This window comes from Indicator indicator, chromosome 3, assembly GCF_027791375.1.
Source record: "Indicator indicator isolate 239-I01 chromosome 3, UM_Iind_1.1, whole genome shotgun sequence".
NCBI lineage: Eukaryota > Metazoa > Chordata > Aves > Piciformes > Indicatoridae > Indicator > Indicator indicator.
The window spans coordinates 29,979,247-30,003,991 of NC_072012.1; the positions used below are offsets into that span (position 1 = coordinate 29,979,247).

At 36.2% G+C, this 24,745-nt stretch overlaps 1 protein-coding gene across 1 annotated transcript in view; it reads left to right on the plus strand.

The window, feature by feature from the left end:
• Positions 1-24,745, plus strand: part of GRM8 (glutamate metabotropic receptor 8) — a 320,064-nt gene that overhangs the window by 54,913 nt on the left and 240,406 nt on the right. The window contains exon 2 of the mRNA XM_054399899.1: positions 6,140-6,356. Coding sequence (XP_054255874.1) covers positions 6,140-6,356 — 217 coding nt within the window. The remainder of the gene's footprint in view (positions 1-6,139; positions 6,357-24,745) is intronic.

Consider the following 24,745-nt stretch of genomic DNA (forward strand, 5'->3'; position numbering starts at 1 on the left):
ACAAACAGAATGCATTATATCTATTATAAATAATTTAAATGGATTTTAAAAAAAATCCTGCATTCCAACTGAAATCAGCTAATGACAGTTTTCAGATTAAACTTTTCTTCTTTACCTTTTCAAAATTTTAAATTCATACATTTTCTTGAACTAAATGCATTTTAAAATGCATTCATATTGGGGAGAGTTTGGACATCTGTGGTAATTCCTGAACAAGATGCATTGCTGGACACATGATAAAGACTGTGGTTGAATAGCTTTAACATACAGAAAGAGTATCAGGTGTTAAAGTCTAAATAAATCTAGCTTAGAATGACTCATGTTTCTAAGAGAATACGTGTACAAATCCACTGGGAAAAGGTGTTGTCACAGATCGCTTCTGCTCCTCATGGTAAAGTCTGTGGAAAGGGACTGAATCAGAAAACTTAATAGGCAGAAATGTTTCCACATGAGCTCCTAGCAGGGTTGGTTTGTAGCCTGTGAAGTTGGCAAGGTGTCACTCTACTCAACTGCTCTGAGCATTGAACAGGGCATCTCACATCTCCAAAGGCATTACTGAATTGTCGTGTATTGTATCTTCCCAGGCTGATTTAATGTTGGTTTACTCTGAAAAATTAAATGAAATTCCTAATTTTGGCATGGGTGACCCATTCAGATTTTGGCATTGGTGGAAAAATGAAGATGTAGCAGAGGCAAGTTGATCATCAGCTGTGCATAGATGTCTTTATAGTCATGCATAGTCAAAAATGAGTGGGATTGTGAGATTCAGCAGAGTGTAACTGTTTACAGTATTGTTCTATATAGTGTGCATATAACAGCTTGAATTAATCTTTCAGGCTCCCTTTATACTCAGTGGAGAGAAATGGGCAGTTTCAGAGTGCATTTTATCTCCTCCCACAGTTAATAACAAAAAAAGTACACTTTTAATCTTCTAAGATATAGTGTAAGATGTTATTAAGCCTCATCAAAGTCTTTGAATTTTGAATGTCTACCTTGAATGACTTAAACATTACTGTACTGCAGGCTGACACATTTTTCAGAAGTGAAAACAGGCTAAGATGATGCTCTGGCTGATGGTGATATATAGATGTGACTAATACTGAAAACCAGTGACCTCAGCTCTCATGCAGCAACTGGGTTTTTTTGCTCACAAACTTTTTTTGCCATACAGAGATGAGCATAAAAATCCTTAAAAGGCAGAGCCATTAATGATTAATGATAGACATTTAAAATTCCAGAAAATCACCAAGTTGAAAACATGTTTTCACAGTCAAATTTTATTTCAAGCACTTTTACTCCCTTGCAAGCTTTATTAGGTGGTCGTAAAATGCCACTTGCTACTGAGTAATCATTAATGTAAAGTTTACTGACTTCAATTTGTCAGTGGCAATTATTACTATTTTTAATGTGCTATTGCTAATATTCCTTCAAAAAACCAAACCAACCAACCAACCAAAAACCCAAACAAAACAACAACAAAAAACACCAACAACTGCTCAGTGATGAGAGAATGAGAAAGGGAAATAAAATGCTAGCTGATACATGAAAATTAGCGATAGGACATGCGTGGGTAGTGAAACTGAAGATGTGAGTGACTTAAGCCCTTTAGGCAGGTTGACTGTATAGTACCGTTGCTGCTGTAACTCATAATCAGTAATGTTCAAAATTACTGGTGATTTCTATCTCAGGTATTTTTTTTCTTATGCCCTTAGCTCATTTCACTGTCTATTATTCTGCTCCCAAGTTATACTTTCAGCTGAAAGGCTGCATAAAGGAAGATGGTGTTTGAAATGACCAGCTGATGCTTTACGTTGACAAATGTAGCATGTAAATGGATTTGAAAGCTCAATGAAAGAGGTTCCAGTGAACTTAATGCACAAAACTTGGGCAGCATGTCATTGAAGAGAAGGCATACTAAGCTGCCTACTGCGGTAAAGACACTTTACTGGAAGTGAAAACCTAGGTCGTGTAGTTTCCCCTAGCATCCAGGGTACAACAGCTCTGTGTTTTTGAGTTTGGATTTCAGCAATGGACCCACCAAACAGATCCAATGTAATGCTTCCCTATGAATAGTCTTGGATTCAAGAGTGGTCAGTGGCTTTTATTTCAGCGTGTGTAGGGACTGACAATGGTTTACCACTTGGATGAAATAAATGGAAAGTTATATTAGCTGCCTTTGTGACTTCTTAAGTTGTCCATACTTTCTCCATCATGCAGTAGATGTCTATTCTGGAGTAATGCTTGGAAGATAATGACTACAGATAATGGTTCCCCCTTTGAAGTGCTGCCACAGTCACCGCTTGTGGACAGTTCTGAAGGTTAACTTCTCCATCTTCTCTAATGCTCTAGGAAAGGGAGAATTTTAGAGATAGACTTGAAATCAGCTAAGAGATGTATACAAAAAGATACAGAAAAACCAGAGACTATTCTTGATCATTTATCTTGGTTTGAATGTAGCTTGAAATATTAGCCACTCTACTTAATTATGAACAATTTTTATTTTCTTTTTGTTTTTATTCCAAATGGTTTGCAACTTGATAGTGGAATGAGATGAAGCCATGACTGAATTAAAGGACTGAAGGATTGCTGGTAGTTTCCGCAGTAGTTCTGTATGCAAGATTAAGACCAGGATGTAACTTAGACAAGATGCTCTTTCAAAGCATCACACTATAAATGTTTGGTTTTAAACATTTAATATATACCTCAAGCTTAAAAAAAATTATTAGCATAAGGAAATTCTGTGAGTTTCTCTGCAAAATAATTTCAGAGAGTTCATGTCTGTCACCCACTGAAAGTCAAGAGTTTATCATCATATTAGAAGTTAATAGGAGGCTGTGGGCAAACCATAGGGTAGGAAAGAATAGGAAAAAATATGTCAATTAATGTTCAAACCTGAATGCTTTTTAGCCGTTAGTGAATGTGACAGCTGTTGTATGACAACTAATTCAGATGTGGTGATATAATCCATTGTTTTTTTTTCCCAAAGAAAAAGAAATATGCTATTAACAGTACTATACAGCACTTAAATACAATGTAAATCTTACAGATACTGTATTTAAATTTGAAAATTTAGATTGAGAAATTCAGAATGATAAATATAGCCCTCCCCCTGTCCCCCTTACAGGTCTCTTTCAAAATGCGAATTGAAGTCTCAAGGGGCTTGTGGAACTTAGAAGTATAAATACAGTCTGTATTTAGGGTGTTTTAAAAAACACATATTACTGAATTGGCAGAGCATAACAGTTCCCTTGCTTAGGTGGCATTATGCACTATCTTGAAAATGTACTTGGGGACATGTAAAATGGTTTATTAAACCTATAGTCCATAACTAGAGTTGTTATATTTTAATGTATAAATTTTTTCATTCATGGATTATTGAACCACTAAATCCTAACAATTTGTCCTCATGCCAAAAAATTTCTCTGGGTCTTGTTCTGAGTCTTCCGTAGCTGTGTAGCTGTTGGAACCTACCCCAGATCCTCAAATTTTAAAGCTATTTTTCAGTGCTCTGCTGTATACAAGTGTACATTTAAAAGCAGGCAAGGAAATAAGTTCGTGTTTACTCTGGCATAAAATGCTTTCACAAAATGAAATCCACAAGGTATTTCTGGGTGGGAGATCTGCAGTTTTGGGGAGGAAATTCTTGAGTGCAAAGTGTTGTCTATAACCACGAGGGATGTATACAAAAAGAAATAAGGGAAATAGCTACATATTCCATTGCATGAACCACTTTTCTAAAAATGTAGAGTGACTTACTATTTACAGACTGTCTTTTCCCCTACTTTTACATGGCATATTGTTCTTGCTGGTGAAAGGTTGGCAGAAGTTATAAAGCACTAGTGATTTAAGCCTACAAGGCATGCCCAGTGATTTTGGGGTATTGGGCTGGGTATTTACTTTCCATTTTCTTTCACTGTTATTACAAATAACTCTAGGGATGAAGCTGAACTAAAAAGAGATGACAAGTAGGAAAGTCGCATCTCTTGCCTGCATTTTCCAAAGCCCCAAATAAGTATCTAAGATATCTCTGTTGATCTGAAACATCTCATTGCTGTGTTGGACCAACGACTCCTACAAACACATATATAGGTTGTTATTTGCCTCATACCTAAAGAGAAACAGAAACTGAGGAAGTTAATGGATATAATCCTATGGCTTTAAGATTTTCAATGGCAATGTATCTGTCAAAAAGGTCTCTTGCTGGTGTTGATTTTATGAACATTATTAGTGAAAGAATTTTCAGCAAAGCGACAATGCCATAGTATTTGTGAAATGGCACACCTAGGAGCAAAATAAGTAAAACCACAGAGGTTGTCTTTATTTTTTTTTTTCATCTGAAAAAAAAATGCTGGTTTAAAGACTAATAGGCTAAATTTCAAAAGGGAGTGATATGCACATAATTGTGTTGCTGCAGGCCAAAATCTCTTGTCTTTAAAGGGATGAGGGTGTTTCAAATATTTTCTGAAAGAAAGAGCGTTTATACAAGGCAGGTTTTGTAAGGACAGTTTATCCTTTATTTTTATTTGGTGGATCTTCACTGTGTTAGGAATACTGATTTCCATGAGGTATAACCTTTAACTTTTACTGTGATCCTCCCTTTCCTTTCTTTTTTGTTTTCTCTGGTTGTTCTTGTAAGAACATTCTGATTTATTTATTTTGAGGTGTTTCCATGAGTAAAAAAATTCTTTAAGAAGAATATAGCCAAGATACATGAGTTTGCTTTTTTTGCTTCTGACTGAGAAATTTTTTTTCCATCCTTTAGGCTCTAGACTGTTTTTTTTTTTCAGGCTGTAAGAGTCTACACTGCCTTTGCAGGTCTGGTTAATGACCAGACTCCAGAATCTCTATGTTTGCTTCAGATCCCTTTTTTAATTTGTGCTGATGAGAAAACACTGTAGAGGACCTGGGGGCTATACTGGAACCTTCTACTGTAGCATCTAATACGACAGCAAGCATTTATCAGATCACCTGTTTTCTGGGACTGCTAAGCTCAGCTCTCAACAGGTTTAATTTAAGAACTCCATTCAGATTGCTCTCTTGAAGACTGTTTTATGTTTTGTAAGATGTGAAACTGTGATGGTTTGAAACTGTCTTTTTAATTTTTTCCTTGCAAAGTTCAAAACAGAGAAAGTGAAAGAGTGTAAATAAGTCACCTATTATTAATATAGATTACAAATGCAATGCAATATTTGGAATATCTTTCATTTCAAGCTTGTAATTATTTTAAGTCTTACCATTTTAAATGAGTAAAGCATTCCTTTTTTAAATTAGCAAAAATACTAATTAAACTTTCCCGCACCAAAATACTCTTCAGAATAATTGAATATTGCTTACAGATATTTTCTCTACTGGTCACTGACAAATTTAAAATAAGAGTTAATAGAAAATCACTGTAGTTGTTTTTTTTTTTATGAAAATAATTTATTTTTAAGAAGTCTTGCAGTTATTTAGTGGGGCATTTTGTTTGTTTCCACAAAGATTATCATCCTTGCAATCTTTCTTCTTCCCTGTATATATACTATGGACGGAGAAAGTTTTGTGTGTGTTTTTTCATGAGATAGTTTTGTTATTAATGACATAGTCTCCATATTCTTAAATCATGCACAACACCATATTAAAGAAACTCTGTGAAAGAAAGAGGTTGAAAAATAGGAATAAAATGAGAAGGCACATTTGCATGTATATAAATAAACATAACAATGAAATGGAAATAATCTACATTTTACTTGTCAGATTTTAAGTGTAGCATTTTTAAGAGTCACAGTCATCAAAGCTGACCTTTTCATCTCCTGTAGTAATAGTAAGAATTTAGTAAGAATTCATCCTGTTTTTCTTTTCTCCTTCACCTGTTCTTATCAGAGCTGGGATCAAGAAAGAGGTTGGTATACTTACATGTCAAGAATCAAGACATCTGGAAAGGAGCAGAAGGCATTATTTCTTGGTGAAAGTGTTATACAATAAGACTTGACTGACATTTTACAGAATCTGAGGTACTCTCTGAACAGTTGATTTAATTAAAACAAGATACTCAGCTCTGTGCAATGCCTGTGCATAATCTATTTTAAGCCTTTCAAACATACAAGTATGTAGTGTAAAATGGTATTAGAGTGCCTTGAACAACTTGTCGATCTATTTGCAGATACCTCAAATCAGCTATGCATCTACAGCTCCAGAACTGAGCGATAACACCAGGTATGACTTCTTCTCTCGAGTGGTCCCACCAGACTCCTACCAAGCACAGGCCATGGTTGACATCGTGACAGCCCTTGGGTGGAACTACGTCTCGACACTGGCTTCTGAAGGCAACTATGGAGAAAGCGGTGTGGAGGCATTCACCCAGATCTCCAGAGAAATTGGTAAGTGTGTATTTACAGGTGGTGTATTTATAGCTGCTGGGTTACAGAGCATCACCAAGCTCTTCCTAGGTCTACCCAGGGTGATCAGAACAACTGCAGGCGTGTTACCTGGACTCACATGGAGAGGTTTATAGATGATTTTGCAGATTGCCTGTCTGTCAAAGTGACAGTTCTGTCAGTAATTTAAGAAGAGCTTTTGAGAGAGGCAAAAAATGTGTGTCTCTCTCTCCTTTTGCAAGGGATGGGGGAGAGCTTCTTCATGAATTAGAGGCAAAAGAAATGAGTAGCTGAATTTTAGGAGATGTGGTTGGCTTATTATAGGAAAATCATAATCCAGTGAGACCTCATTTTCCATGTTCCAGAAGTGATAAATCTAGGGTTTTTAATTTTGATGAATTTGAAATACAAAAAATGTCTGTGAAGTACAAAGACATACCCTTGTTGTTTTTCCTTCAGGATGAAATGTGCTGTATAAATACAGACATTATTATGAGAAGTATATTTAAGTCTCTTTGATCTTTCTTTTTTTTTTTTTTCCCCACACTATCATAGTTATTTCTGGCCTGAAAAAAATGGATATTTCTCAAAAGCAGTAGTTTTTGGCCACCAAGGAATAAGATAATGAATAGCAGGTGTTTTGAAAGAGGGCGGAATTGGTCTTTCACTAAGTGCAGTGTTAAATGACACAAAATAATATCCTTTCCAAACATAAAAAAACAAAAAATTCAGTCTTCCTCTTCTTCCTCTGAAAGCCTGGATTAATCTACTGAACTTGACTTTCAGGGCATGTACATGCAAACTTTCATTCTTTCAAGTCAGCTTGGGAGAGAAAATACACTATCATCTATTTTCAATAACTGCATGTAAATATAGAGAGCATCTCAGTCATATAAGAAGGCAGATGTTTCAGGTACTTATACTTGAATTGTAAAGGTTACTGATTACTCACAACAGTTTGGCAGAAAGACAAAACTGCAGCAATCCATGCCATAAGGGAGGTGGTATATGTAACACGCTCAATCAATTAACTAATAAATATTCAGTTTCTAGCTTCAAATCAATGCTGTCGGATCCTAGGGGTCTTCATGGAAGAGTTAAGGCTGGCTACAATACAGTGGCTTGATCTGGACTTAGAAAAGCATGAATAATTCTTCCACAGTTCATATTGAAAGAGATGGTGTATGTATTGTGTCAAGTAAAGCCATGAATAGATCGGCTGCCCCAGACATTCACTGAGTAGTTCATTGGGTGAAAATCACTTTTTCTTGAAACCATCTGCAGCCCAGATAGTTTTGCTGTGTCCTCAAAGTAGACAAATAAAGTGTTCAGGACTTTTTTCCTTTCTTATTTTTGGAAGCAGAAGAACTCTTCACAAGGGTGTAATGATAACAACAACAACTTCATTATAATTGCAGTGACTTGAGTCTGTGTCAGTTGGATCTTGATCAGCCCTAGATTAAAAAAAAAAAAATTAATTTGTTAAATAATGATTATTAATAAGATTAATTATTAAATATTAATCCAAAGTAGTCAAAATCATGAGTAGGTCTTCTAAACATTGTAAAATCTGTGTTTTTCCTTATCGCTTTCGTTCTCTACCAATGTACTTGACTTTGACAACCTCTGTGTTTATAGCAATTTACTCTCTATAGTGGGTACCAAAGACTCAAATGATTCTGAAAAAGGAAAGCAGACAAGTAACTTTTAATTCCTAGAAGAATGTTGAAATAAATAAGCAGGTAAATCATATGTAGTGACAGGGGCATGATCAGTAGCCAATGCAGAGTTGTCAAACAAATAGTATCAAATGCATCTAATAATTTGACAGGATCATAGCTTTGTAGCTGGAGAAGAAGCACTTGATGTCATGTTTCTTGAATTCAGTTGTGTTATCTCAACTGCCACACGTGGTATTCTGCTGAGCAAATTTGAGAATTTTGATTTAGGTGAAAATATCATAGGCTGGATGCAGACCTATTTAGAAAATGTTGCTCACAGAGCAATTAGCAATGGTTTCTGCTTAAAAGGAAGAACGTGTTGTGTTATGTTAGGCAAGGGTGTAAGCTGGATCACACGCTAGCCAATATTCTCATGTTTAGTCTAGATGGACTTGGAATGAAGGGTATGCCTGTAGAATCTGGAGATGACTTCAAACTGGGAAGGACTAGGAGTATATTGGAACAGATTCTTAGAGTTGAAAACTGAAGATATAGGATCTGCAAAAATGGTATTCAATTAAAGAGACAAATGCAAGGCACTGTGCTTCAGCAAGAAGGAACTGTACAATGAGGAATATGGAAAGACTGGTCAGAAAATATTGTCTCAAAAACTGATCTGAGCATGATAGCAAATTTTAACCTGCCTCTATTTATTGTGTACTGAAATGTGTAGAGGGGCATACAGTCTGCAAAATAATTTGAGTAATCCTCCAATTTGCTTTGCAGTTGTGAAGCCTCGTTTTGACTCTATAGGTTTTTTCCCTCACTTCACAAAAGGTGAAAGACTCTGCAAGGAAGAATAAAGACAATCATAAATCTGGAGAGCATTGTCTGTGAGTAAAACTGAGCAAAGTGGTTGATTAACCTGAGGAAAAGTTGGTCAAGAAGTGAGGGTGATGGAAAAATAATATTTTCAAATAAACAAATGGCTTTTACAAAAAGTTAGAGGATCTCGTGTTTCATCCAAACATGGTGTATGTGGACAGAAGTAATGGAATTATTCTCTAGCATGACTCCATTTAGGTTTGAAGAAAGCCCTTTTTGCTGGTTAAGGTACAAAGGCATTAGTCCAGCTTGCTTCGGGACATTTTGGAGCCTTCATTGCTGAGGATCTGGGAGAACACATTAGACAAACACCTGCCAAGGGATTATGTAAGTGTACTTAGTTCTTCCTTGGGGCTGATAGGTGGAGTGGATGATTTCTTATTATTCCTTCTAGCCTGATTCTGTTATCCACTGTCCTCAGACTTCCATTCTGAACCATAGGGCTGGAAAAACTTTTAAGATGGAAAGTTTGAATTACATTTAATTATGAAGTCTGAGACTATAGCATCTATGTAGATTTATAAAAGTCATCACATAGTACAAGTCTGCACACAGATCAGAAAAACTGGTCAAAAGAACCTATCAGGACATTTCTCCCCCTGTGCAGCTGGCACACATGCATAGGACAGCTCAAACGGTTTCTCCTTTATATCCTGTTTAATATAAGTAACCAACAATTGGAAACACAATGAATGTGAAGATAAGCATGAGAGCAATAAATTTGAGGAGAGAATGTGAAAGAAACTGATACACCAATTTCTGAAAAAAGGTTCAGTGTGTGAGAGGACATGTGAGACTGCAGTTTCAAAAATACTGACAGGAAACCTTGGTGGTTTTTTTTTTTTTTGTTTTTTTTTTTTTTTTATTTTTAAAAGTCTTCTCCAGTCAGTTAAGAAAGGGCTGGAGTTTTAAATATTTTAAAAATAGAGTTTAATTTCATGTGCTTATAGTTTCAGGTACTTATTTGTCGTGAGCTTGACTTTTAGCCTCTAATTTCCAGTTAGATTTGCCCTCTGTTCAGCTTCTATTTCTTGATCAGTAACAGAAAGAGAAAGTAAGGGACAGGCTCCCAAATGAAATGTGTAATACCGAAAAGGTCAAAGTGGTGCCACCCTGACATGTCATAGAATATATTACATATCAAAATCTGCTCTCATTTTAATGACAAAGATCCTGTCTGGGACAAAGCATATCTGGAAATTGAATATTTTACATGACAACGATTGCAAAGAGAATGCAGAATGGTACTTGTTCCAATGAATTCCTCCATTTTCTACTGGAGTTACAAAGTTAATCAATGATATCACTATAGGGATTTCAGCGTCATGATCAAATCATTTTGGTACATTGGCCAAAGGAATGAATTCACACAAAATTAAAATGCTTAAAAGTTTAAACATCAAACTGAGACAAACTGGACTCTATCATAAGAAACTAAAAAGGGGATAAAAAGGAAGCACATTTTACCAAGTCCTCATTAAATTGTCACGGTGAATATTGCATTTCTATTTTGACAAAATAAATGTTTAGCAAAATAGATGTTGGAAATTTTCTGTTTTGACTTTCTCTTAGTGGTTCATCCTCCTTGCTATTAGATACCAAATGAATTTTCCTTTTTATAAGGAAAATCATGGGATCCTCTTCATTCTTTTTTCACAAAATACAAAAACATTTGGCTCAGAAAAACCTTGTCGAGGTCAGAATATTTGCTCAGTTAGTGTAGCATTTGTGCTGGAAAGTGTAACAAATCCACAAATAATATATGAAATGCTACATGACAGATTTTTATCCCCACTAATGGTCAAAGAAAAATTGACACAAGCACTGATGCGTATTGGCTGTGAAATGCTTATGAAACCATCAGAAGATAAGATAAAAATTATAAAGCTTGGGAACTGTAGCTGATCGAGAGGAGGTGAGGAACTTCTGTGTTGCTTAACTCTTTCCCCCCCCCCACCCCGTATGTCAGTGTTGCATGTCTTGCTAGAGGTGTAAAGAAGACAGCAAAGAAGACAATACAAAAAGATTTTGACTGAGCAACTTTACCCTAGAAGAGAAAGGTGAACTTAATATCAGTATGCCCTTGAATGTTTGTTTTTAGGAATAGGGTTTTGTAGTCTTAGCTACTCCTTTTATCCGGGTATATTGCAATTCATAGCATTTTTCTGAGAAGTGACTACAGTTATCATCCTTCATAATATTTTACCATTAAACATTTCCCATTATCATATTGATAGTTACATACCTAATTATGATTACATATACTGAGTGAACGCTACAGTAGCTTTATTTGAACGGTTTCAGACTTCAGCATAGCTGACAATGTTTTGTTTACACAAAGAATAATCTGTGACATTCCTTTGACATAGTCAGGGTCATCTTTGTCTCTTATCAGTTTTTTGTGTGACCAAAGTTGTGTGTTCTATCTCCGCTTTTCACTGAATTATTGGGTTACTTTTTCCAATATCTTTTGGACTTCTAAAGCTTTCAATGGACAAAGCCAAAGTTTAGTAGGAAGAGAATGTTTATCAGCAAAATGAAACTTAAGGATGTGTCACTTTTTTCTCCACCTTTTCATTGACAATTTAGAAATAAATAAAATTGATTGATTGTTAAGATTAAATCACCTTTTCTGCAGTATTCTTTGTATACCTTTTGATATAAAGCTGAAACTTTTTATATCTTTTTAAGTAAGCTGATGAATAGACTCTCCCCCCCTGCCTGATGTTATTTCAGAGAAGATTAAAAAATCTTGCAGCATGAAGGCAGAAGTACAACACATGAAATGTAACCTTTTTTCCCCAAGATATTTCTGCTGTAAAGACTGTTTTCAAGCTTAACAAATTAATTTTCACAACTAATAATACACTAACACACTCTCACAAAGGGTAAACAGTTTAATTCAATTTTAAGTTTTGCTTTTATATTTATGCAGCTGAACTCTATTGATAACACTGTATTTCAAGCTGCAAGCCATAATTAATAATAACACTGTATAATTTGCTATAGGAGCTTCAAAGTAATGTTTGAAAAATTTACAAAATCAGATGGTAGGTGTATTAATGTTGCAAAAGCATGAAAATTATTCCAGCATTTTAAAATATTTGTTCCTACTAGCACCTGATAAAGGAGAGTGTAATTTTTAGAGATTTATAATTATGACCATTTTAATTTCTCTCAGTGGTGCTAATCAATACGATATTCTTCAGCTTTAATTACGTTTTTTGTCTCTATGGTTTAGGGAGATGTCTCAGAGCAGTGAGCATACTTGTAGGGTATGCTCTCTGACTCTCCAGTGATTGTTGGAAGAGGGAATTCTTTATCTGTAGTAGCTCTTGAGGGGTCTCTTCAGTCAGTTAGTTGAGGCACCTTTTAAACCCCATGTAGAAAGCTCACTAGCTACAGTAGAGGAAAAAAATAGGCAGAAATACTCCATAGAACTGGGTTTTGCACCTGCCCCAAAGAGAATGTACCACAGTGAACTGCCCTGTGGTTCCTTTAACAGTATAGATGCACTGATAACCTTGAAAGAGTATTCTGTTCAGATTCCTTATTCTTATGGCCAGTTCAGGCAATAATATCCCTCATAGTGGTGCCTTTAAAGTACCATGACAAAAATATCAAAAACAGTTACAAAGAAGCCCAAGTAATTTACAGACAATATAATATTTTTCATTGATTGCCGAGGCAATGTTGTCACATGTATGAAACCACCATTTAATACTTATGGAGTGAGCAAAGTAGTTATGTAAGCTAGCAGAGGGGGTCTCAAGGAGGTTTCAGCCTAGAGCTAGGGACATATATCATCCCTGTTGTACAAGGGTTGATGCTTGTATGTTAAGCACTTTATCTAGTTCCTCTACTTTTACAAATTTTTTTATTCCACAGGAGACAATTTGCAGTTTGATTCTGGAAAGAAGTCCTGTGCAAGAGACAGGGACTTCTGTATGTACTCAAAACTGAAAGAAGTCAGTGAATACTTCCCTCATTTTCATGAGGTTTAACAAAGGATGAAGTGCACGGGAAGATTGTCTCAGGTTGCCAACAATTCTCTGAGTAGGAAGACTTCAAGCTTCCTCATTTTACCGAATGATATTTATTATCTGATGCCAGCTGGGGTGTGAACCGTGGTCAAGACTGAGTTTATTAGTTATTTTTATATGGTATTCAACCCCTTTGGAGTCTGAAGCAGTCAGCTCCTGGGAAAGTCAGACAAATAAGATCCTCAGAGTAAGGACAAATATTTTTCCTCAGTGATGCCTCCTGTGGTATATTTCGAAAACTCTGAAAAATAAGTGTTGAAAGCTTATTATAACACCTCTGCACCTTTAGGTGTATATTCACATACTATATATGAGTACATTCAAGTGGTATAGAAGCCTTTGGAAGATAGGATTTTTTCTTCTTTTTACTTATTGTGAACACCAGGTGTTTGCATTGGTTATGAGCACAATTCAAAGAATATTAAAAATATCCAGGAAACAAAGTTTTATTTTGGCAGTATTTTTAGTGCAATGACTTCTTTGTAGAAACTTTCAACATGTTATCTAGTTCAGGATTTTTAAATGCAAAAATGCAGCCGAAATTACAAATATATTGATACTAATGTTAAGAAAGCAATCTAATTAGACTAAAAGCATAGATTTTTTGAAATATAGTATGTGGTGTCCCGGTTTTGCTTGGACAGAATCCCAGACCACCACAGGCTTCAGTCCATTAGCAGTTCTGAGTCAGCCAGGACAGCAGACTGGAGCTGGGTCACAGATGTATCCCATACCAGGAACACCACACTCAGTACAAAAGAGAAAGCTTGCTGAGAAGAGGGGAGCTTTTTGTTACAGCCTTCTCCTTGGGCTTTTTCTCACACTGCTCTTCTTCCATATCCTGCTCTTGAGAACTGTCTTCCTGGATATTGTGACTACTGTACCATTGCTGGGCTGATTATAGCTTTATATATCTTGTATTGACATGGGTACTCATTAAGTCCGTTTTCATTTCAACCTGTGGGTCTTCTTTCCTTTTCCTTATTTCCCTTCTCTGCTGGTGAGAGGTGATCGGTTGACAGCGCAACTGCTATAGTTTAGCCCAGATATGGGCTAAATGTAGTTTGTTCACAACAAATATACATTTTCATGAAGTGATTTTTCAAATGCAGAGGTATTTGTAGCAGTGGTTGGGGATTCCAAGTTTCGGTGTCTGTAAGTCGAAGTCAGTATCTTAAAGGATGCAAGGTGTATTTTTTAATATTGGATGTGAATAAGCACATAACCATGACTAAGGCATACTAATATATTTGAGGTTTAAATCATTAAGAGAAATATTTCTAAAAGGAAGTTCACTACAAAATGTTGTGCCAAATTTAGAAAACAATGTTTAAACTATATTCTATCCTGTGCTCAAGACTTCTGTGATTACAAGGATGTTTTCCAGACAAAGAAACTTATTAAAATTTCCAAACATGGTAGGATAAATATATAGGTTTTGGCATTCCATCAGATCATTAGGATGACAGAAATATAGTCTTTTAAGTGCTACTGTTCTGCGTATTTGTAGGTATTCCTGCTGAGCCTGCAGCTTCTCTTAGATTCTACAATTGCCTTCTGTGAGAAGTCCTAGAGCAACTAATTCACACATAATGAAAAAAAACCTCCTATGAAAGCAGACTTAGAAAAATGTCTGAATTCAAATGTAGCCATTATAGTTGTTTATGACCAAATTTCACACACTCATATTAACAGAAAGTGGATTTTAGCAGGGTTAATGCCAGTGGATATTCTTAAGTGAAAGTATTTATAAAAGGGATACTGGAAGAGAAAGCATCAAGGACATGCAATACAATTTGCAGTCTGAATAAAGCTGCCTGTGTTTGATTTGTGTGTTCCAATTTTGCTGTTCTACAAGACAGAGGGGAATTATGGGGAATACTTTGACAGCTTATTTTCTATGATAGTTGTTCTTACTTTTTTTTTTTTTTAAACAGAGAATCTGTCAATAGTAAGTCCCAGAAGCTTCACAGATTCTGCAGTGATTGAGATTTTTTTTTTCCTCCTTTATCAAGGACTAAGAGCTCCTTTGTTCTTTAATTTTTTTAATAAACTTCTGTTATTGTCACTTCTGCAAAAAGCTTGTTTTCACACAAGATTCAGCAGTAAACCTTTTGAATTGCTGTGGTGTAAATGATTGCTGTGAACCTGAATCAGGGATTGAATATGCAGACCACAGTGAAATTTGCGATAATATCTAATGATTTTGCTTCCCCAGTGTGCACAGACTTCTTTAAGGAAAGTGTCTATTTAAGGGCAGTAATCTGAACAAAGGTGACAGGAAGGAGTATGTTGACATGGGATTAGGCTATATTTGCATGTTATTTTTTTTGTTAACATCTCCAAGCGTTCCCAGAATTTGAGTTGCCGTCTTGTTTATGTTTTACTGATCTAGAGTCAGTCTCACTCACATTGAAAAATTGCACCAGGTAAAGAGAACTTCCTGGCTTTGGAGTTAATGAGAAAAAATTGTATTTTCCTATCTGTATGCCTTTATCTCTTCAAATGGTTTCTAGTAGCTTTAAATGTGTGGCATTTTTACAGTTTTGCTTTCCATCTGGGGAATTGTACCTCTTCAAAATCATGTATGAGATATGTCTCATGGCTGAATATTAGCAATATACTCTTAGTATCAGCTCTTCTGTGCCAGCAGTTTAAACAGTGAAGCACTGGAACTATCAGGGTCAGATAGTGCTGGTCAGTAACTTCTCTCCAGCATCAGTCTCAACTATATGGAAGAAAAAGTACCAAAATCTTACTTAAGAGTCACTGGAAGAATTCCCTATCCAAGGAGTATTTTGTAATCCCAGGTATTTCATGGTTGATGCTTCGATTTCCTGAAGATTGAAAATGTATATCCATGGTAATTTCTTTTTATTACCATTTTAACCTCAGTTTTTAAGCATCCTCTTGTTTTGATGCTATGAATGGTATGCAGGAGAATCCAGTTAACCTCCTTTATAGCATGCCTTCTTACTTATTTCACCTCTGGTTTAGAAGATACAAAATAATTGCAGTTTAAATTTTGTTGTCAGTTTCTGGACCCCTTATTTCATGTATACCTCTGTTAAGCTGTGTAGACATGACTGAACACTCCAAGTAAAGCCTTACTGTTGATTTATGTAGTATCATTGTAATCTCATTTTTATTCTCAGCCCCATTCTTTATACATCCTGACAAATAGTAGCTTTTTCTGTTGGCTGCTGGGTATCGAGCAAATTATTTCCAAAAGCTATCTGTGCTGACTCCCAAGGTTTATTAACAAATGGCTACAGCTGATTTAGAACCCAATGATGTGTGAGAACAATTCCAGGTATTCCTGTGTGTGCTCTCTTGCATTTCTCAATAGTCAATATTTTTCTATGATATACTTGTTTAGCTTTGTGAATGATGTCTCCTCTCTCTCTTCTTGTCTATTTCAAATAATTATATACCTTCTTCAAAATTTCCAATCTTTCTGCTCAATGCTTTCCTACTCCCTCTTTTGAAAACATGAACATGTGAAGTGTTATACAAATCAAGATCTAGTAGGCAGTTCTAGAGCATGTTTGTCAGCCTTTTCCAGTGCTAAATTTTGACTGTTTCTTTCTATTGGGTGTTTTTGATTCTTAGAGGTGCCTTCCCTCTCCCTATCCAATAATTTCAGCCTATTGATTCCAAGTTCCATCTCCTTGGGCTGCTTGCCGAAATTCTGTCACAAAAGGAGGAACAACATTTCAAAACCCTTACAGACACAGGAACAAGGTGGTTGTACATTTCAACGGTCTCAGTACTCCATCTGGATGTGCATAATTCTGAGGAATTTGTAAATCTTTGGGGAAGCAGGGGCTCTGAAAAGCAAAACTATCCCAACACCTCAATGATTCCTGCAAATGTTTATGCTGGTAATATTTAATTACCACTAAATGATCCATAACATTTGCAGGATGCCATTAATCCTATGGATATAAATGTTCTCTAAATTTAGAACAATCATACGTGTTTTTCATGAGTATGAAGTCAATATCTGCTTTAAAAACAAAACAAAACAAAAACGTGAACTAACTTCGTAGGCATTCCTATTTTCCTCTTTTTTTGGTTGGTGGGAGAGGGAAGGGTGGGGCAGGGGCACCTTTTTATTTATCTTCTGCATGGCTTACTCCCTTTAACATCTCACAGAACATGTGAGACAGTATATGGAGAATTACATCTTACTGAACTTCACCTGTACTATCTGGGCTGCAGAGAAACATATAGTGTCAGCTTTTCTCGAAAGGTCTGAGAGGGATGAAAGAGAATAAATGGTACTGTTCAGGCCCAGGAAATAAGTAACTTCCATTTTATTAAAGTTTAGACATGAGTAATTCAGACCATGTGTAACCTAGAATAAGAGGCCTTAATTCAACAGAGCCTGCCCAGATTTTCAGTGCAGCCCCAGCTGCATATAATAGCTTTTGTTTTTTTCCTATGTGAATGAAGAACAAGTCCACAAGCTAGAGACTCTGTTTGCTACTGTGCTCACATCCTGGCCAGGAGAGGGCAGTACTTTGATGTATGCTCTAGCAGGTCCACTGTAATCTATTTTGCTAGAATATTGAATTTGCTGTGAGATGCATTACAACGTTTGCCAGGCCAGTAAATTGAGTAATACAGTTATAAGTATTTTACCCAACATGTTAATGCACTTAATGAAGTGCAGATAATCACACTGCTCAATTTATAAGAATTACCAAACCTCATAATTACTTCCATTTTGTTGCAGTATTTTATGGATTAAATCCTTTCAGAGTTTATTCATGAGATAAAAATATTGTGTAATTTGTTACATTATTTTGTTTAATATTTTAACTTTTTTCTAGAATAATTTGTTTTAGGAAATTTGATGTCCGTTTATAGAATATAGAAATATTGAAACCAAAGTGAAAATATTCTTACTGTTGCTGAACCATATGCAAAATATGTGTGGGTTTTTTTATTTTATTTTTATTTTTTTTTCTCAAATGAAGTGCAGAGAATTTGGTTTAAAAGTAAAAATAGTAACCTAGAGAATGGTATTGGTGGCAAAAGATTTTACATACATCATTATGTACCTCTTATTGAAGTTAATGGGCATTTCATGATTAAGTCCTTTAATTGTTTTGATAGTTAATCAAATGTGGATTGTTAAAGTCATGGTACTCTACCTTGGTAAAGTCTGCGTGTGGGGTGGGTAGAGGGTTTCAAGTGATGACAAACATTCAATTTGGGTGTATGATGCATTCCCAATTATAGCAATGGCCAGTTTTCCACATTAGTATCCACAAAATTGTAAAGTTCATTAAATAAGGTCAGTTTAACTGGAGTTGCCTTAGCTTTCTTTGTCTTTCTGTGATACCAAATATAAAGAAGGCATTTTCTCAAAGGACATTTGGACGTGTTCAGAAAATGTGTTAATGATGGAAGAGCATCAGTTCCCATATGTGCACTTGCCAGAGGCATTGCAAGCTTGCAACAAGCCCCTCTGGGCTACCTGCACCTCAGGTGCCTCTCAAGAGGAGTGGTGAAAGGCATTCAAGGACTTCTGTGAAGAGTAGAGAGCTGCCTTCTGTTTCCTTCTAAATAACTCTTTTTGCTCATTTATTTCAGTTATAAAAGCATAGAAAAACTTGTGCAGGACAGAGATTACGTATAGGCTTAAAAGGTAAAATATGTCATGTCCTAAATACAGAGAACAAACAGAAAAAGAACAGGGGGAATGAGAAAGAAAGGAAGAAAGAACATAAAAAATGGAGAAAAAAGTTAAGTGGTTTCTCTTGTTATCTATTATCAGCCTTTAGTTTCCATTATGCTCAACTTAATAAAATACTTAACAAAATATAGTTGTTTTCTTAGGGAGTGATGCTCTAGATGGTTTTTCTGAACAGCAAAGTAAGCCCCTCAATTCCCCTCAGTTTTGGTTTTTTTTCCCCATGGATAAATTAAATCAGTTTCAAGAATGGATCTTGATTGTTTCATAAAAGGGACTATACAATGCATTTGCTTGAGATTGTGAAATCTGACTCAGAAACCTGGATGATCTCTTCACATGCTGTGTTGTTCATAGGCTTTGTTCAAGCTCTGGGGACAGAACAGTTGTGCAGGCTCCAAGCTTGAGAGCTGATCTTGTCTTCCATATGCCCCATCAAATAATCTTTTTATTTTAGCTCAAGCTATTAATTTCCCATTTCTTTAGGATGTTATTCTAATTGATCACTCTAATTTTATTCCATCTTAAATGGATTTATTAAAATGAAATAACTCTTTAGTAAATGTTCCTTCTTGTGATGCATGAAATTCTTATGCTCTAGATCAGTTTTCTAAAGCAACAGAAATGAAATACATAAATACTGCCCCTCTCCCCCTTTTTTTTAACTTGGGATGATTTTTAAATACAAGAATGCAGATCTTCTAGCTTTGAGAGTGTATTCTGTACTGTCACCCTTTCAATTAGAAAAAATTCCTGTTCAAATAGTTGTAGTTTTGTGAACTGTGGGGTAGATGAGATTTTATCTACCCTATAGTCCACAAAACTACAACTATTTGCTTCTGTGAACCTTTGGTTAGTTAAAATTACAGAACATAAACAGCAAAGTTCACCTCTGCAAGTGAGCTCAAGTATTAGCCATTGGTGCAAAGGAGTCTTTGTTGTTTTCAAATGTCTTATTAGGTGGTATTTCACTTTTGTTAGATCTTCATAGTTCACCATTTTAGCAGTCTATGCCATGTGCAGTTGAGAGCATGGTGAGTTTACAAAGTGCCCTTCCTTCTGCTTACCCAACATTTTTAATTCTCCACTTCTACAAGCACTGAATTTTCCACTGTTCCAATTCATTCCTTTCCACATGTGAATAAATAGATTGTAGACAGTGAAGGAACTAATAACAATGCCACTAACAGCCAGAATGATGAGATACTAAGATTATCCTCAGCTTTACCTGATTAATTTGCTCAATCAGCTTTTCTTCTTACTGAAATTATTGTTCAATGCTCACCAAAAGAAAAAGAATTCGATTGCAGAGGCTGTGTGAGGGGATGGACAGCAAGAGCCTACAGTTTGTCTTCTGAAGTAGTCCTAATACACTGAATCTTTGTCTGAAGTCCTTTAGGACTAAGATGATGGACACAATAAAAATGCTAAAATGGTATATATTCAGGTCTATTTTGCAGTTAATGTAAGTTCATTGTAAAAATGAATATCATGTTTAAATACTTGATGTTTGATTGTTGATATCTAGCAAGCAGAACACAGTTATCAAAATAGACTTTTGCAAGGCAGAAACAAAGATGATACAACTTCTGGAAAGAAAGCTTTTGAAGGTGTCATGTGTACTTGCAATGTTGTCAAGGCATAAGCTAGTTGTCAGAAGGTTTTAATTCAGCATTAGTTACTTTTGATTTTGGTTTTGATGCAACGTCTGGTGTTATGTTCTCCAAGAACAGAGTCATTCCTGCCTTTACAGGTTTTTTGGTTCATTGTGTGGAGTTGCTGAACTTAAGATATGTATTCATGTGTATTTGTGGTGGTGGTGGGAAAGTGACACAGTGCTTGTAGGGATGTAGAGACAGAGATCATAGTCCCAAAGCTGACGGTTATGTACTAGGTGAAATGAAAGCATTACAGATGCTATAGTGTGCCAAAAATATTTTTGTGGTGGGAAGAAAAGCTTTAATTTCTCAAAGACTTGCTCATGACAACCTTTAAGAGTAAGGAAAGGGAAAAAATGGAAAACAAGAGATGCAGTTTATTGATAATCAAGAAGAATTAAGGCTGAATGCCATGAGTTGTATCCCTTCCATCCTGTCAGAGCCCCAGATGGCCTTCCAGCTGTCACTTTTTCCCGAGCAGCTTAACTCTTAGACACTCTAATTCGTTCCTTTGAAAGCTCCTGCTGGAGGTGTCTGGCTGTAAGTATGCAATGTCCTCAACTTTACTGAAGTCCTTCATGGAGCCACCCTAGCGCCAGTGAATATTGAGTTTCTGAGACGTGTGAATGCCCTTCCCAGTATGACTGCAGACAGAGCCTACATGAATGGAAGGATGCTGTCATTTGTAGAGCTTTTACATGAGCCTGAGCCACATGCACACTAAGAGAAAGGTAAAATTAGTTATTTTGAGAAATGATTATATATATACATACATATATATATGTATGTATATTTATTTGGGACCTCTAAGATTGAGTGTAGCAGGTATGCAGGCTGAGATCCACATCCTCAGAGACACAGAAAAAAGTTCAGAGTCTTATTTGGCAGAAAAGAACATTAAATGAAGAAAACTGATTTTTCTTATAGTGTTCCTTAAAAATAGTTGCTGCTAAACCAGTATTTCTGCTATGAACAAAACCCCTATCTTTAGTCAGTCCTTTTAAAGTTAGCATCTCTTACTTTCCTTAAATTGGGGATATATTTCCAGGAATTCCTGTGACAAAGGAGTTCCCCGGAATATGGAAGATCATACTGGATCTAACTTTCCTTCCTTTTTCCTTTTCCCCTGTTCTTCCATTTCTCTTATTTGCTTTGGTCAGACCCTGTATTTATATGAAAAACTGACATTGATTCTAATGGAGTGGTTTTAGATTCACATAAGTTAACAAAATGGGCTCAATGTTCTGCTGCAGAAGGGGAGGAAGTGTGATAGGAGAACAAGATCATCCTCTGCATTTTGCTGTTGACTGCCTAAACTCTCTGGAGGGTCAATTTAAGTGGACTGAGAAGTCCCACTTGGGCCCAGACATTTAAAATTTCAATCAGGCTGTGCCTAGCTTAATCATCTCATTAGCAGGATTGTATTTCATCCCATGTGTATTGTGTGTTAATAGAAGAACTCTTGTAGGAAAGAAATTGGGGTTTTGATCAATGCATTATTTAATATTATGAAATGCAGAGACCATTTCCTTTAAGGGAAGGGATAGCAAATGTCTGAGTTTTTCTCTGAGGAGAGGTCAGTGAAATTTAATTATAAGCAGAGTAATAACCCAGAATTTGCAAAACATAACAGCCTTAATGCAGCTGAATGGCATCTAATCAAAAGTCCAGACAGGTCAGGTCTGTCTCTAGCAAAGGCATTTTGCAGAATACAGGGTGTATGTGCAAAGTGATTCATCAGGATCTCCTAGACTGTGGAGTATAGCTGAACTGTTTTATTTGATAACCATTTGATCAATCTGTGCTCCCTAAAGTTATTCAATTTTTGTAGGAGCCTGTGAGAAGATAAAAGGCTTTGGGATTTTTCTAAACTGGAGATATCTCTGGTTTGAAACATTAAAGAAAGAACTTCTGTGAGTGGGGGCATGATATAGTCTCATTAACTATGGCTTGGTATTTCATGGTTGAATTTGTTGAGAACTTTAATCAAAGTTTTATCTGTTACTGGGGCATTTGAAATTACTCTGTCCTGTGTGAATGCTGTGGTGTGTAGCAAAATTTGCGATTAGGCTTTTCCTCAGTGAGGCCACTAACTGGATCTTTCTAATCAGCTTTCTTGTTCTTTCACAAAAGATGAATGTACTTAATAAGCTTTTGGACCTCTATCTCTCTGTCAAATTTGGCAAAACTGAAAAAAATCTGGTAGACCTTATTCAATATGCCAGAAAAAGGCTACATCTATCCACACAGAATATGATGGTATGATTGCAGAAGTTTACATTTTTTAGGAAACAAATCTCTGGAATGTGCAAAGCTAGCTGATAACGTGGTTGAAACTCTTATCTGGTGTGTTAAATGATTTCTGTTGTTTACCCCCTTAGCCTTAGGCTAATGGGCTTATTTACCCATTAACCTAAGATGTGCTGAAAGGAAAGCTATTGTAGTAAATACTGTGTGTTACTTGTCTCTTAGAAGGCAATTATTTGAGATAAAAAAGATTAAAAAAGGGAGTCTAGGAGAAGTCTCTTTCCAAAATTCTCTCTGCCCGAATGAGAAAAATAAAAGAATCAAATGCAATATTTTATTTATTGATGTTTTATACATTGTTTATAAGACACTGAAAACTGTCAGTGCCTACATCTTTTGATGCATAGCAGTATTTAACTTCCCCATAGTATCTGTGGCATTCAGAACTGTATGGCATAATGTAAATATCACAGTAACTAAGTGCTGTGTGTGGTAAATATCAGGATTATAATTGCACCTACAAAGCAATAAGCAGCTTCTTACTTGTTTGGAAGAAGCATGTAATGAGCATCTCCCCAGGAAGTTATGAGATGAAGGGATTCATCAACACAGTTTACCTGATGCTGCTTTATGAATGAAGCTGTTAGTATGTAGCTTTAGGATGTAAGAAATAGAATCTGAGAAAAGCAAAAAGATGAGGATCGGTGTTTCTGCAGTACTGCCCCTCCCACATACACAGCAATTTGGTATCACCACAGTTAAATGCATTATCAGGGCCATAATGTGCTCTTGCCTAGATGCTGCCTAAACTTTTAAGGGTATAAATAAAGAGGCCATTGTCAAAGACTGCAGCTAGAAACAAACAGTAAAAAATTTAATTCAGTGCACCGTTCTCAGCTGGTTTAAGAGTGTTTTCTTCAAGTGAACAATATATTTCTAACTATGCAGTCAGACTCAATCCCTTACAGTTCTGGCATCTGTGGGCATTTTTCACAAAGATTCAGATAGCCCAGGGTCTCCCTGAGTGGGCCTGTTTGTACTAAGACAGGTAACAGGTCATCGCTATGCGTTAGGCACAAATTTTCACATCAGTTCTGCCACGGTATTTATTAATGACCAAAATACATCCATTGTGGTGGTATGATTAAAATGAAGTTGCAGCAGATTAGAAGAGAAAATACTTTTACCTGACTTCTTTTTACAGCACCACTTTCTGACCTTTCTTAATTCCTCCAGCACCAGGGAGCGAAATGGTTTTTCTCTGGACTGATCTTGTCTTATGTGCAGATTTACTGAAGGGCTAAAGAGTTTAACCCTCATCTCCCTCACATTAGCCTAGGATGTGCTGTCTGGTGTTCCTGCATTAGCAGCTCATACACGTGGCCTTTACTTCAGCTCTTCCAAAGTGAGATAGAAACTGAAGTACTGAACTGTGGTCCATGAGTTCTTACATTGTGTTTGTTCTGTGTACTGACACAACAGAGAAAGAGCTGGGTCCTCTTGATCAAGGGTGTTTCTCTCCCTGCCCATACTTTCCAAATCTGTGAATCAAGAGCTGTGGGATAGCTCTGGATGTAAAATAACCCAGACCTGAAGCTCAGCAGAGAAAGGCCCTGTAAAGCAAATTTGCAACTCGGCTGCTGAAATCTTTTTCCTGCAAGCTCTTAACCCCTGTCAGTGGCTTTTATGCATTCATCCCAGGGGCAAGATTGCACTGCAGGCATTTTGTGTTCTTTTGCTTTATGTGAACTGCATTAATGCTTTGCTGTTACTTTGACTTTCTATTTTTTGGAAAGTGTTTGGAGATAGGCTCTTAACTTTTGATTCTTATTGAATAGGGGCCTAAAGTGATGTTCCACGGATCTGTTTCCAGACTGTTTGCTGCCATTGGGAACAGGCTTTAGGACCGATCCGGTTCCATCTAATCTTATGTTTCTATGCACCCAGGCTTAGTGTCCTTTGAATGACAGAAATACATAGTAAAGCTTTTATAGGTAAGCAGTGCCTTTCCAGCTTTGCTGGGATTTCTCACGAGCGTTGTCTGTTACAGGTGACAAAAGAAATGTTGATTACATTGTGGCTATTATCAAGTTGTCATTTTAAGAGATTTTTCATAACATTGAAATGATACTATTACTTCTTTTCCAGAGAACCTAATTGCACTATAAATCATCTGACTTCATAGAAAAAAATA